The sequence below is a fragment of the Astatotilapia calliptera genome, chromosome 6, assembly GCF_964374335.1.
Source record: "Astatotilapia calliptera chromosome 6, fAstCal68.1, whole genome shotgun sequence".
Classification (NCBI taxonomy): Eukaryota; Metazoa; Chordata; class Actinopteri; order Cichliformes; family Cichlidae; genus Astatotilapia; species Astatotilapia calliptera.
The window spans coordinates 8,345,984-8,357,607 of NC_137427.1; the positions used below are offsets into that span (position 1 = coordinate 8,345,984).

The 11,624-nt window shown below is 39.0% G+C and overlaps 3 protein-coding genes across 6 annotated transcripts; 1 reads left to right on the top strand and 2 right to left on the bottom strand.

Moving 5' to 3' along the window:
• Positions 1-911: 911 nt before the first annotated feature.
• On the bottom strand, positions 912-2,828 carry LOC145429378 (uncharacterized). Its single transcript, XM_080302713.1, has 2 exons — positions 2,248-2,828; positions 912-1,681 (listed from the first exon to the last, which is right to left on the bottom strand). The coding sequence occupies exons 1-2, from the start codon at positions 2,462-2,464 to the stop codon at positions 1,401-1,403; spliced, it is 498 nt and encodes a 165-aa protein (XP_080158839.1). The 5' UTR covers positions 2,465-2,828; the 3' UTR covers positions 912-1,400.
• A 1,152-nt stretch (positions 2,829-3,980) lies between these two features.
• syce2 (synaptonemal complex central element protein 2) lies at positions 3,981-7,192 on the top strand. Of its 4 annotated transcripts, none has more exons than XM_026169998.2 (5): positions 3,981-4,114; positions 5,075-5,183; positions 6,001-6,080; positions 6,541-6,655; positions 6,767-7,192. In XM_026169998.2, exons 1-5 carry the CDS (start codon positions 4,104-4,106, stop codon positions 6,947-6,949), a joined length of 498 nt encoding a protein of 165 aa, XP_026025783.1. In that variant the 5' UTR covers positions 3,981-4,103; the 3' UTR covers positions 6,950-7,192. The 4 variants fall into 4 exon arrangements, with proteins under 4 accessions (XP_026025783.1, XP_026025784.1, XP_080158838.1 ...); XM_026169999.2 differs by lacking the exon at positions 3,981-4,114 and adding an exon at positions 4,169-4,307; XM_080302712.1 differs by lacking the exon at positions 3,981-4,114 and adding an exon at positions 4,506-4,660.
• A 144-nt stretch (positions 7,193-7,336) lies between these two features.
• Positions 7,337-11,326, bottom strand: LOC113023703 (glutaryl-CoA dehydrogenase, mitochondrial-like). The gene is made up of 12 exons (XM_026169995.2): positions 10,966-11,326; positions 10,546-10,652; positions 10,321-10,353; positions 10,097-10,237; positions 9,866-9,928; positions 9,575-9,745; positions 9,349-9,478; positions 8,623-8,839; positions 8,418-8,521; positions 8,171-8,296; positions 7,877-8,037; positions 7,337-7,685 (listed from the first exon to the last, which is right to left on the bottom strand). Exons 2-12 carry the CDS (start codon positions 10,646-10,648, stop codon positions 7,612-7,614), a joined length of 1,323 nt encoding a protein of 440 aa, XP_026025780.1. The 5' UTR covers positions 10,649-10,652; positions 10,966-11,326; the 3' UTR covers positions 7,337-7,611.
• Positions 11,327-11,624: the final 298 nt, after the last annotated feature.

Here is an 11,624-nt window from a genome sequence, read left to right on the forward strand (position 1 = left end):
TCATACACTGAGAATGGCCCGATGCTGTCCGATTATCTAATTCCACAGCTCAAAAGTAATAAAGGGACACTGTATTAAAGGCTAAGCCGCTCATCTAATCTTCTCTCCGTAATCTCCACCCCTCACTGAATGCTGACCTCCGGGTTTCACAGATGGAATGAGCAATGTGAACTCAATGAGCGTTCCCCCTGAAATATGTTACTCTGGTCATTTTTCTCCTTTTAAGCTCCAGGCCTGTACCTAAAAAGGAGATTACTCCACCTTTGCTGGCAAACGTCGTATTAACATGGTCTGTTTTTATGAGTGAAAGTGCTGACAGCGTGCAAATATGTGTGTGTGTTGTCACAGCCTCCATGTGCTTTTAATCTCCACGGATTTTGCCGGCCAATATGCTGCTTAAAATGGCCCCTGAAATCTGTCATTTGGTGTTGTATAACCATGTTTTTTTAATCCCAACAAGCAAAAAAAAAAAGTATCCCTTCTACAGATGTTCATTACATATACACATTTTTTTTAGAATTTAAATAACAATCAATTATAAATTCTTAGAAATAAAAACTTGTTTTATTTGTTGATGTTGCTTTTCTTAACCTCAATATCAAAGTGGAGATTCTTGTTCTGTTTTTGTATTTTCCATTTTTTGAAGTAACCTTCACATCTTTAGAAAGCATCACACAGTCACCTTAAAGAGGTCACACTAATCGAATCAACTTCACCCTATTAATTAGCGAGTTCAGCCTATCCTCCTAAGGCTCAGAATATATTTAGTATAGGAATAAGTCTGTGTTAGCAAATAGACTAAGCACCAATATTCACCACATGAATTCAGCACAAACACCTTCAAGGTGCACTGCTTTCATTATTATTTCTCTTTAGGTATTTAAATTTTGTGAATAAACTTTGTGATATTATTAACAGTTGTTAATAAAAGCTTTAATACATGATATTAACTGAAGTTTGAACCTTTGCCTTTGTTCACAATTATAAATGTGGTTAAATGATCAAAATTAAGTTCTTTATATCTTAGCTACAGACTTTAGTGACAGTTTAGGATGACATGACAACTGGCAGGAGAAAAAGGTATAATCATGACGCTAACTTGGCACAAATCCACAACAAGTGAAGGCTGTTAAACAAAGTATCACAGGCTCTACGTGAGCTCAGGACTGCAGGAAATGTGCAGTAGTCTGTTCCCGTCTTGGTCGAATACACATCAGCTGCTCCAAGAGAAGGAAATCCATGCATGCAAACTGGCCTTGTGAGTCATACAACTTGTGTATTTCCAGACAGATAGGGTGACTCTAGGGCAGGTTTGGAAAGGTGTTTCAGACATGACAAAAAGGAGCTAAAGAAGCTCAGCAGAAGAAGGTTGAGATCCTGTCTCAGATCCTTTGTGTTCTTCATGCATCGCTCTCCTTTGGGATTGGTCGACTGTGAGAAGGGCTGCCCAGACTGATGGAGTTGGGGAAAAAGGACGGTATGTAGTGGGAGACAGTCATCAAAGGGCTGGGCAGCGGGCTCTCATGCTCGGGCGTCATAGGGATGATGATGTCGTCTTGATCCCACACGTGGAAGGCATTTGGGTGGGAGTGAGTGAGGGCAGGTGGCATGTGGTGAGGGCTGACTCCCTCCACCTCTCCATCTTTCGTTAGCTCCTCTTCAATTGGTCCCAGCAAACAGTCTGTAGATGGATAAAAAAGCAGGGATAAGATCAAAATTATTGACCTTTACTGTCCTATAATTTACTTCTGAAACACCCAAAATTCAGTCTGCACAGCAGTAAAAGGCAAATCGAGTAACCTCGGGTTCTTTAAGAAATAAACTAATAAATAAAACGGCGAACTAGTAAAGAGCATGTTCATGGTTGCATTGCACATTGACAATGATGTCAGAAAACCTCAGCTGCAACTCCACCAAACCTGAAACTTTGGTAATGACCATAATCATAATGTTTCTGTTCTAGTGATAGTAGTTTGCAGTCTCTTCACTTGTGTTTAGCAGTCCTTTAAAAATAGCGGGTGTGTTTTAAAAAGGATACAGCCTGGTCCCAGTACAGGGATCTCCAAGGTGAAAGGATTTAAGGTTTGGACTATTAATACAAACTACTCCAACTACTACATCACATTAGCAAACACCACAGCACATCACTTTATTCCAATTTTAAAAAATAAAATAAAATATGGTCTTGTATATAAAAAAAATTTCAGATCATTGGAGTGAGCAGCTACCTCTGATAGAATAGATTACCTGTTATATCCAGCATGAGGTCTTTGATGAGATGACCCACAATAGCGTAAGCTACAGCAACCACGACCAGGGCGGCCATCAGAAGGTAGAGGACCGATTTGGGCAGCTGGATGAGATCTCTGGGAGGAGGCTTGTACTCCTTATAGAGAGGCTCCTCATTGTAAACCAAATACTGAAATGATGGCAATCCTTCTTCTGTGTAGTTAAAACTGTCCATATTCCCAGATTAGCAGCCTCCACGTCCAGCACAGAGAAGCAGTTATTCCATTGCATGTATAATTTAGCTTCTTGCTGAGACGTCACTCCCAACAGTTTACAGGAAAAGTGTCAAAATCTACATCTGTTATCATTTCAAATCCAGTCAAGGAGTAAATTTACCCACCTGCCAAGACCATGTGTTTGCTGCTTGCAGATTTAACACATGTGGATCCCTCCAGCTCATATTTCTACCCAGCTTATTCTTTAATTTGCATTATGATGCATGTTGTTATCATCAGTTCATCCTCCAGTAAAGCAAAAAAAAAAAAAAAATCAGGATATCAGCCTCTGTGCTGCCTCCTGCGTGCTGCAATCTCTGTTCTGAAATAATCCAGACTATGATCAGCAGCAGAGCAAGAGAGAGAGACAGAGAGAGATGAAGGGAGGGATTAAGCTCCAAATCACAGCAGCGATCAAGCAACTCCTCATCCCATCCCAATCCCAGCCCACAGAATGACAGAGCACCTAATCCACAACTATCTTGTAAGTGCTTACTCAGCTATAATACTCACTTACTATTAAACCCATTCCCACAAATCCACACATATGAAGAGCATCCCAGTGAAAAGCTCAGACAAACCAGCTTCCTAAAGGTGTTTCACTATTACTACTAGCTTGCATCCTTTCTTTTGAAAAAAAAAAAAAAGATACAACATATAAAAAAATGAACCTATGTCTTGTGAAAAAGTACATAAAAAAAGAGTTTTCTTTCTACAGCCTTTTAACAGGAAGTTGTCTGCATGATAGCTTCAGACACTATTGGCAATATCTAAACCAGCTTAATGGGGTCATCACCTGGAAAGGTCTAAATTTAAAAAGCTGGGTCTTCTTAAACATTACCTAATGTTTGCCTTCTTTTGAGCTCATGAGCTGCGTTGCTCGTCTTGGTCATGTTGGTGCCATATTATTGGAACATCAACCAGTCAATCTAATGTAATATGCAAAGAACTGTTGTTTTCAAGTGCAGCTGCAAAAACTTTGCAGTTAAAGTGCAAAACACATCCAAATATCACTTGTAGGAAAAAGCTTAACTCACTCACTTACTGCAAGAAGACCACCATTTCTGGAAGCTGATAGAAATAACGTGAATTTTAGTTCAAACTTTTTCTTCTAAGCCAAATAAAAGTCAATTTACATACATGAGAAATATACATAACATCAGTTCAGACTATTGAATTCTCAGTGCACTTAGGTATGTGGACCTGATCAAGGTGACCTGCTAAAGTTCAGTGGGATGGCTGTGCCTCAGGAGGTGGAGCAGGTCATCTGCCCGTCCGAAGTTGGGTGCTCTGATTTTTTTAAGATGATGCAAAAAGGATCTAACATAACCATACTTGATGATACACGCTCATTTACATGATACATGGTTAAAAAACTGTTTGCCTCTGTCCTAACACATCACACCTGAGCAGCATTGAACCTGGATTAAATGGGAGTGGAGACAGTGGCAAGTAGCGTTACTACTCCCTCTTGTGGTGACAAGTTGTAATAGCACCAAAAACATCAAACGGCTCTAACACCAGGCAGAAGTTTGAAAATGTTAGAAACTGCTGATCTATTTGAATTTCCTCACATTTCCCCATCTACAGAGTTTATAGATGGTCCAAAAGTAAGTATCCAGTGAGTGGCAGTTCTCTGGCTCTCTTCTTCTCTACCTTGTTGATATCAGAAGAAAAGTGAAAACACATCATCTCTGAATGCACATAAACATAAAACCTTGAAATCTGGGCAAAAGAAGACTAGAAAAATATTGCCTGACCTGATGAATCGCGTTTTCTGCTTAGACATTTACTGGTATTAAGGTATGTAAGAAATATGACAAATACGTCCATTTTTAAAGTCGGTTAACTCTCAGGTATCCAGACGTCTCAGTTTCAATAAATATGTGTATCTAAGCTGCTTTTTCTTGTATTAGGATATTCTAAAAATAAAGTATATACATAAATTAAGCCGCTTGGACTATTTTTTGTTTTTAGGATCATTCAGATGGTTGTTGTTTTATTAATTTATTACAGTTAACTAAAACTTAACCAGTAGTTTCATTTAGTTTAACTATGATAACCTTGCTTTTATATCTACAAAATTATAATCATACGTCGGTGGGTTTGGAGTCGAGTGTGGTTTACTGTTGCTTTACTATTCCCAACTTTTCGAGGTATCTGGGAACATCTCCCCGTTTAACCATTAATTGCAGACACACATGATATATACATTCTGTGGTTTTAACACAATAATGTTCAAGTAAGTATGGCTGAATAGGTTTTAGTAGAAAAACCGCCGGATTATGACTCTAGCTTTAATCCTAAATAGGTAGTAGTTAGCCGTTAGCTAGTGTAAAGCATTATTTGTGTAGCAGTTTTGGGCCAAAGCTAGGTTATAGCCCTTGTTTATTACTGTATATGACCAACTGAATAATGTAATATGTATGTTATATAGAGGGGTTCTTTTTGACGCAAATATGCCTGTAACTAAGCTAGCTTTACAGACTAGCCTAACTAGCTATATACTTTTGCTAATGACTGTATTTTAAACTTTTTTGTAATGGTGTGATTGTTTTTCCCCCGTTCAGCTCAGATTTAGCTTTGCAGAGTCAAAAGACCCAAATGGATTTTGGTTTTGAGGACCTACCATCAAATTTTCAGTACACTCCCAAGAAAGGGTGTGAAGTCTCACGGATGGTAATGTGTATTCTCTTAATACAAGAATAAAAACAACACTGGCATATTTAGATAAGGTGACAAAGATTATGTGCAGTTATGATTAAAAACACTATATGAAAATAAATAATGGTCCACAGGTGTGTCATATCAAGCACCTAGCCGTGAAATCTTTCTTCATTTGTGAAAGGATGGGTCTTTGCTACTGTTGCAACAAGTCAGTTTGTAAAATTTCCTCCCTACTAGACATTCAGTGATCAGCTGTTAAGTGTTATTATTGCAAAGTGGATGCATCTAGGATCAGCCATTTACAAGGTAAAGTTGCAGAATAGGGTTTAGGGCATAATTTGTAATGGTTTTGACCCAGTAAGAGGTTCAAACCTCCTCTGGTTTTAATATCAGCACAAAAACTGTTCACTGGGAGCTTCTTGTGTGGGTTTCCATGGATGAACAGCTCCTGCAGGTGTAATGTGTAGGTGCCCCAGTGTTTCTGTGGATACAGTGTATTCCAGGAGGGGCCAGTATCACCACACCACTGCTTAATAAACACCTAAGACTAGCACTTTACAGGCGGCTCTTTCCTTTAACATTGGAATATCTTTTGAACGGTAGTAGTCCATCCCTCAAATTGAGCTCTAAGGAGGAAGGTACTGTAGCCTAGTGCCTTAATTATCTGAGATTTTACTTTGGGTGATTGATGATTATACAGGTTAAACTATAATTTCAGTTCTTCCTGAAATTCAGAGCATCTGCAGCATTAGATCTCCATGATTAATATTTCTTATACAGCTGATTAAAGTAGAATAATTTCTTTGTTTCATTATGTTTGATGAGGCAGACAGAAGACACAGACTGTGATTCATCAAGGGGGGAATCTTCAAGTGTGAGCGTGACTGAGATTCAAGAGCACCATAGCAGGTAGATCAGTCATCTTTACTCACCCAGCTGTGTAATGTTGGGAACGTTACTTTAAGATCACTTGTATCTTTCCTCAAATAATAAGTGCTTCTGTACTTAAAGGTTTAAGTTACTGTATATTTAATCCAATTGTGAATTAAATGGGTGGAAGAACCATGGACTGCTATGTCTGGCAAATAAGCAAAGTTTCCAATTTACACTAGTTATGAATTTATTGGTTACATTAAGTTACTAAACTAAAATAATTCCTGCCCAATGTGATGAAAAAGAGTGAGTGAAAGAGAGTGCAGCCCTTAAATTATCAGGAAGACAGGATTTCACTTATGTGCTAAAAGAACCAATCTGTGATGGGGGATAGAGGACAGATCGTTAGGTAAAGGAAGTGGGGAAAATGTTAATTAAATAGGAATCTTAACTTCAATAAGGAATTGGATTCTAATCTAATCTACATTTGTTGTAGCTCAAGGACAGATGATATCAGCAGAAAGGCACAGGAATTGGTGGAAAAGATTAACCAAAGCCGCATCAGTAACCAGAAAATGATAGACAGCTTTCAGGAGACGTTGGTAGAAAAGGTACAAAATTAATTTTATGCATCTAGCTGGAGCTAGTAGCAGATGCTCGGCTGTCATGTCTACAAAGCTTCTGACCATCTCTGATCTGTTCTGATCCTTTCCATCTATCAGGTGACAGATTTGTGCATGCAGATGAAGGAGCACATGTACAGGGTCTTTGAAGAGAACAGTGACAGGATGCAGGTGAATCTGCAGGAGCTGCAGGAGGTGCTGGACAGCTGCACAAAGTTCAGTCATGAGCTGCTGGAAGCCAACAGAGCCCTGGCATGTCTCCGTGAAGGAGACATGCCATGAGATTATAATTTCTATCTGAAGTTAATCGTATTGTGAACTCATTAAGTTATTCAGTATTAGTAAATATATTCAGTGTAATGTTCAGTGTTTTGCTTCCTCTTTCTTTTGGTTGCTTATAGGACAATAGTTCTACTTAACATTGATGGCTTCAGTCCAAGATAAGAAAAGTTGAATACTGTTTTCTCTCTCTTTTGTTTTAACATAAGTTGATTTAGTAAATAAAATGACAACAAACAAGCAAAATATTCTAAATTACTTGTGTTTTACCATTTATGTATTGTTATAAACTGTTGTCTTTACAGTGATCCCAGTGTGCGATTCTTTAGATTGAAATCAACCAATGTGACATGAAAACATTTGAGAATTCGAGACGCGTTATTTAGGGTCTTCAATTAAAACATCTTCCTGTTTATTTCAAGCCATTTATTTACATGCATTGTCATCATAAATATCATATCTCAGTTGGACCGTAAGCTATGTTAGGTTGACCTTTAATATTCACTTTAACAAGGCAATAATATATTGCCTCCCCCAGTATGCTATAAATGTGAATATGATGAGGTGTTTGTGATGTATCCCACCATGAATTGCTCTTAATATGAGGTAAATTAGTTTCAAATTTCATCACTTCAAGTCAGTTTGAAGAAGATAGTTGACATCATTTAGTTTTCCACAGTGAAAGACTGAAGTCCAGTAATCGCTCTGCCCAGGATCAAGGCATGAATATCATGGGTTCCTATAAAGAAAGTAGTGAAATGGAAAAAAGGTCATAAGTTGTTTTCAAATACAAAAAATATCTCAAATACAGTTTAATAAGTAAACCAAAAACGTTCCGTCAATAATCTGTACATTGCTGACATCTAGTGGTGGACATATGTAACTGCTGCTGAGTTTAAAAGCCTTTTCATTACTTTTAATTTTCCCTACCCTCATATGTATTGACAGCCTCCAAGTTCATAACATGACGGATGATGTGGTACTCATCCGAGATGCCGTTTCCTCCTAGCATGTCTCTGGCCTGTCTAGCAATATCCAGTGCCTTGCCACAGCTATTTCTCTTCAGCATGGAGATCATCTCCGGTGCCGCCCTATTAAGATGAGGAAGAAAAAACAAAAGAAACCCTTCTTTAGTTGTTTTTTTGGGGGGGGGTTTTTGCAGGGGAGGGGCAGTAGAACAGCAAACAATAAAGCAGGCAGTGACACGTGAAAGACAGCCCTCACTTCTTCTCATCAACAAGCCTTCCCAGGTACAGGCATGACTGCAGCCCAATGGTGATCTCTGTTAGCATGTCAGCCATTTTCTTCTGCATCAGCTGGTTTCTGGCCAGTGGCACACCAAATTGGATTCTGTTTGGAGGATACAAAGGTATGAGCCATGTGCGGGGGAAATGGTAACATGGATCTCTTTTCTCTGGATTTTTATGTTTTGCCACGTTTTTGGGCAATGTCTGCAAACACAGTTGTGTACCTGTCCAGAGTGTACTGTCGAGCAGCGTGAAAGCAGAATTCAGCTGCTCCCAGAGCTCCCCAGGCAATACCATACCGGGCATTGTTCAGACAACCAAAAGGACCCTGTATACAAAGACAAACAACAAAAAATTTAAGCTACTAATATTCATACAAGCTGTAAAAATTAAGTTTGCCAAACTTCATTAGATAAAACATTAACTTACACCGAGGCCAGAGACATTGGGCAGCAGGTTCTCCTCAGGAACTTCTACTTCATCCATCAGGATCATGCCAGTGGCAGACGCCCTAAGAGAAAATTTTCCCTCAATCTTGGGGGTAGAAAAGCCCTTCATGCCACGCTCCAAGATGAAACCCCGCACTCTCCCATCTTCACACTTCGCCCAGACTACTGCAATGTCTGCCACAGGAGAGTTTGTGATCCTAGGAAAAGATGTGGGGAAATCAGTGTATTTGATTATTTAGATATTTAAGTAATTTAGTTTCACAGAGAGCAACAGGCTTTGTCAGCATGTCTAAATTATTACACATGTTTACTTCTATATGATTAGTCATCAAATGGCAGAACTATTGTGTCCTCACCCATATGGAAAAGATATATATAAATCTTATAAAGTTTGTATCTGTCTTGTGTGAAACTTGTATGAAAAGCATATAAGAGTGAAAACGGATATAAGATCCCTTGAAAAATTATATAATGAAACTTGTATGTTTTGGATACTTACTAAAACAATGTATGAAAGTAATGAGAAAGTGGCCACTTTCATGAGTAATCACATATAAGTTTTTACTATTTCTTTTCCATATGGGCAGTATGGGGATCCACACAGTTCCAAGTTATATAAACTTATACAGGTCTCTGCTCCATTGTCTTATTTTTACTCCATGCAAGTTTCAAACCAATACATCTTGTTCTATATGTGTCTATCTACCAGGTCTTAGCTCCGCTGATGGTGAAGGTACCACTCGATGGGTTGTACTTGGCCTTAGTCTCCATACTGCTGGGATCACTGCCATGATTTGGTTCTGTCAAACCAAAGCAACCTACAATTTCTCCCCGAGCTGCAGAACAAATAAACACACACCAGAAATCAGATGGATTTTAGCCCTTTGCAAATTTTAAATGTCAAGTACAAGAGGAGAGAATGTCGCACTTACCAAGCCGGGGCAGGTACTTCTCCTTCTGGGCTGCTGTGCCGTACGCATTAATCGGGTGCATGACCAGTGAAGACTGGACGCTCATTACAGACCGATATCCACTGTCCACCCTCTCAACCTCTCTGGCAATCAAACCATATGCCACATAACTCGTACCTGCACAACCATACCCTGCAGTGTAAAGGGAAAAAAAACAACTTAAAAAAACTACTAAGTGTAATCAGTGAAATATAACAAAAAGCAGGAAAAAAGGAGGGAGGGGGGAGCATTAGTTTTTTTTGTTTGTTTTACCTTTAATAGTCGGGCCTAGGACTCCCAACTCTCCCATCTCTGAGACAATCTCACGGTGAAAATCTGTAGCATGGCGCATGTTAGAAAATAAGAAAATGACAAATATTTAGATGAGATTCATTTTACACACCTTAATGTAAAGGCGGATTAAAGACAGAAACAGATTTTTTTTTCTGAATTATTCACAGTGTGCACAGCCTGAACCACACATATTAATCCTGCTTAACTCACGTTCATGTCTGTTGGCCATAAGGACACGCGGCATGAGTTTTTCCTGGCAGTAGTCCCGAAACGAGTCCCGGATCATGATCTCTTCCTCCGTCAGCTGACCCTCCAGGTTGAGTGCATCCCGCCAGTTGAATGCCACCTTGGCTGAGCGCCAGAACATTAACACACACACATTCACTATGATCACATCACTATAATAGAACATAAGATTCACTTCAAATCTTTACCTGGCTTTGCTGGCTTTTTGGCTTCTTCAGCACCTAAAGATGTAAATTTAAAGTGTTGTTGATCATCTGAGACAAATATAGAAAACATATTCATGTTTTTCCAGCTCTTATGTGTGCTTTCTTTTTTATCACAACTAAAAATTGCATTTCCTACCTCAAGACACCCATAGACTGTGATTCCAAACTTTACACTACCTTCCTGTGTATCTAAAATATCAGTCGTACCTTTTTGTGCTGCAACCGCTGTGCCCTGAGCTCTGGATGCAGTGACAGCCACGGACATACGGCTGTTGGAGAGTAGACGTGTGAAGGCACTTCTGAGAGCCATTTTACTAAAGGGCACAAAATAAAAGTAAATGCATATTAGAGTGTACACCTCACAGTGTTTGAGGCGTTATTACGCAATAATACCTGAGTGCAAGTTGTAGCAAAGTTACTTTTGTGTTTGGGTATTGTTATATCATCTTATTATATAAGGGGCAAACTTTGGTGTGTAGTTTTTATTTGGGTTAAACAAATATGTTAAAAATGTTTAATCAGACATTTCCTTATAACCTGTGTAAAATGCTTCACACATTTCTCCTTAAAGCATGCCAAATACATCAAGATCAACATATCCAAACAAAATACTTTATAGTAGCCTACCTTTTTTCCCCTCTCAGGTGGGTGATCAGATTATAAGATGACTTTTCGATGGCGATATGAGCTGTGAAAAGTTGCTTAAGTAATAGAAACGTCACAGGTTTACGTAAAGTGTAAGACGGGAAGACTTTTCCGCCATGATAGATGAGGCAAAACACTGAGCCAGCGCATGACAGTAAAAGTAGTGCAACTCGTGAACGTCACGCAACGGACTTTGAAGAGCCTTTTGCGCTTGTAACAGATTTGTATAAGATAAGTGCGGGAAGTTTGAATATTGGAGGTGTTCGAGGCTGCTCCTGCGCTATTTTTACACAAGTGTGCGAAGTTTCAGCAGGTCTGCGGACTGAATTTGGCACATATTTACGCACTCAAAATGGCGTGTGTGGATGGATGGATGAGTTAGGGGTGTGGAAGGTGTTGGCCCAGCCTTCGAGCTCATTGGCCGGTAAAATGAGCCATGTGCAGAATGTTGACCCTGCACTGAAGTTTTACAAGTGACAAGAAGCACATATGTAGGTTACACTGTAACTTTTAAGTTTGGGTAATATAAAGAAGAAAGGCAAAGAAATGAATCTGTAAAATGTAAATGTGCATATATAAATGTTTTTGATGTTTTTCCTGCTCACAGAAAAAAGCCAATTAAATGAAATCTCAACCTATAT

Excerpts from the sequence above, each read along its gene's own strand:
- LOC145429378 (XM_080302713.1), bottom strand. The coding sequence starts at position 2,464 with ATGGACAGTTTTAACTACACAGAAGAAGGATTGCCATCATTTCAGTAT. Across the intron at positions 1,682-2,247 it reads CCTCATGCTGGATATAACAG|ACTGTTTGCTGGGACCAATT; the intron begins GTAATCTATTCT and ends ATCCATCTACAG.
- LOC113023703 (XM_026169995.2), bottom strand. The coding sequence starts at position 10,648 with ATGGCTCTCAGAAGTGCCTTCACACGTCTACTCTCCAACAGCCGTATG. Across the intron at positions 10,354-10,545 it reads AGCGGTTGCAGCACAAAAAG|GTGCTGAAGAAGCCAAAAAG; the intron begins GTACGACTGATA and ends TTACATCTTTAG. Across the intron at positions 9,746-9,865 it reads CCTAGGCCCGACTATTAAAG|GGTATGGTTGTGCAGGTACG; the intron begins GTAAAACAAACA and ends TTTACACTGCAG.
- syce2 (XM_080302712.1), top strand. The coding sequence starts at position 4,560 with ATGATAACCTTGCTTTTATATCTACAAAATTATAATCATACGTCGGTG. Across the intron at positions 4,661-5,074 it reads ACTATTCCCAACTTTTCGAG|CTCAGATTTAGCTTTGCAGA; the intron begins GTATCTGGGAAC and ends TCCCCCGTTCAG. Across the intron at positions 6,081-6,540 it reads ATTCAAGAGCACCATAGCAG|CTCAAGGACAGATGATATCA; the intron begins GTAGATCAGTCA and ends CATTTGTTGTAG.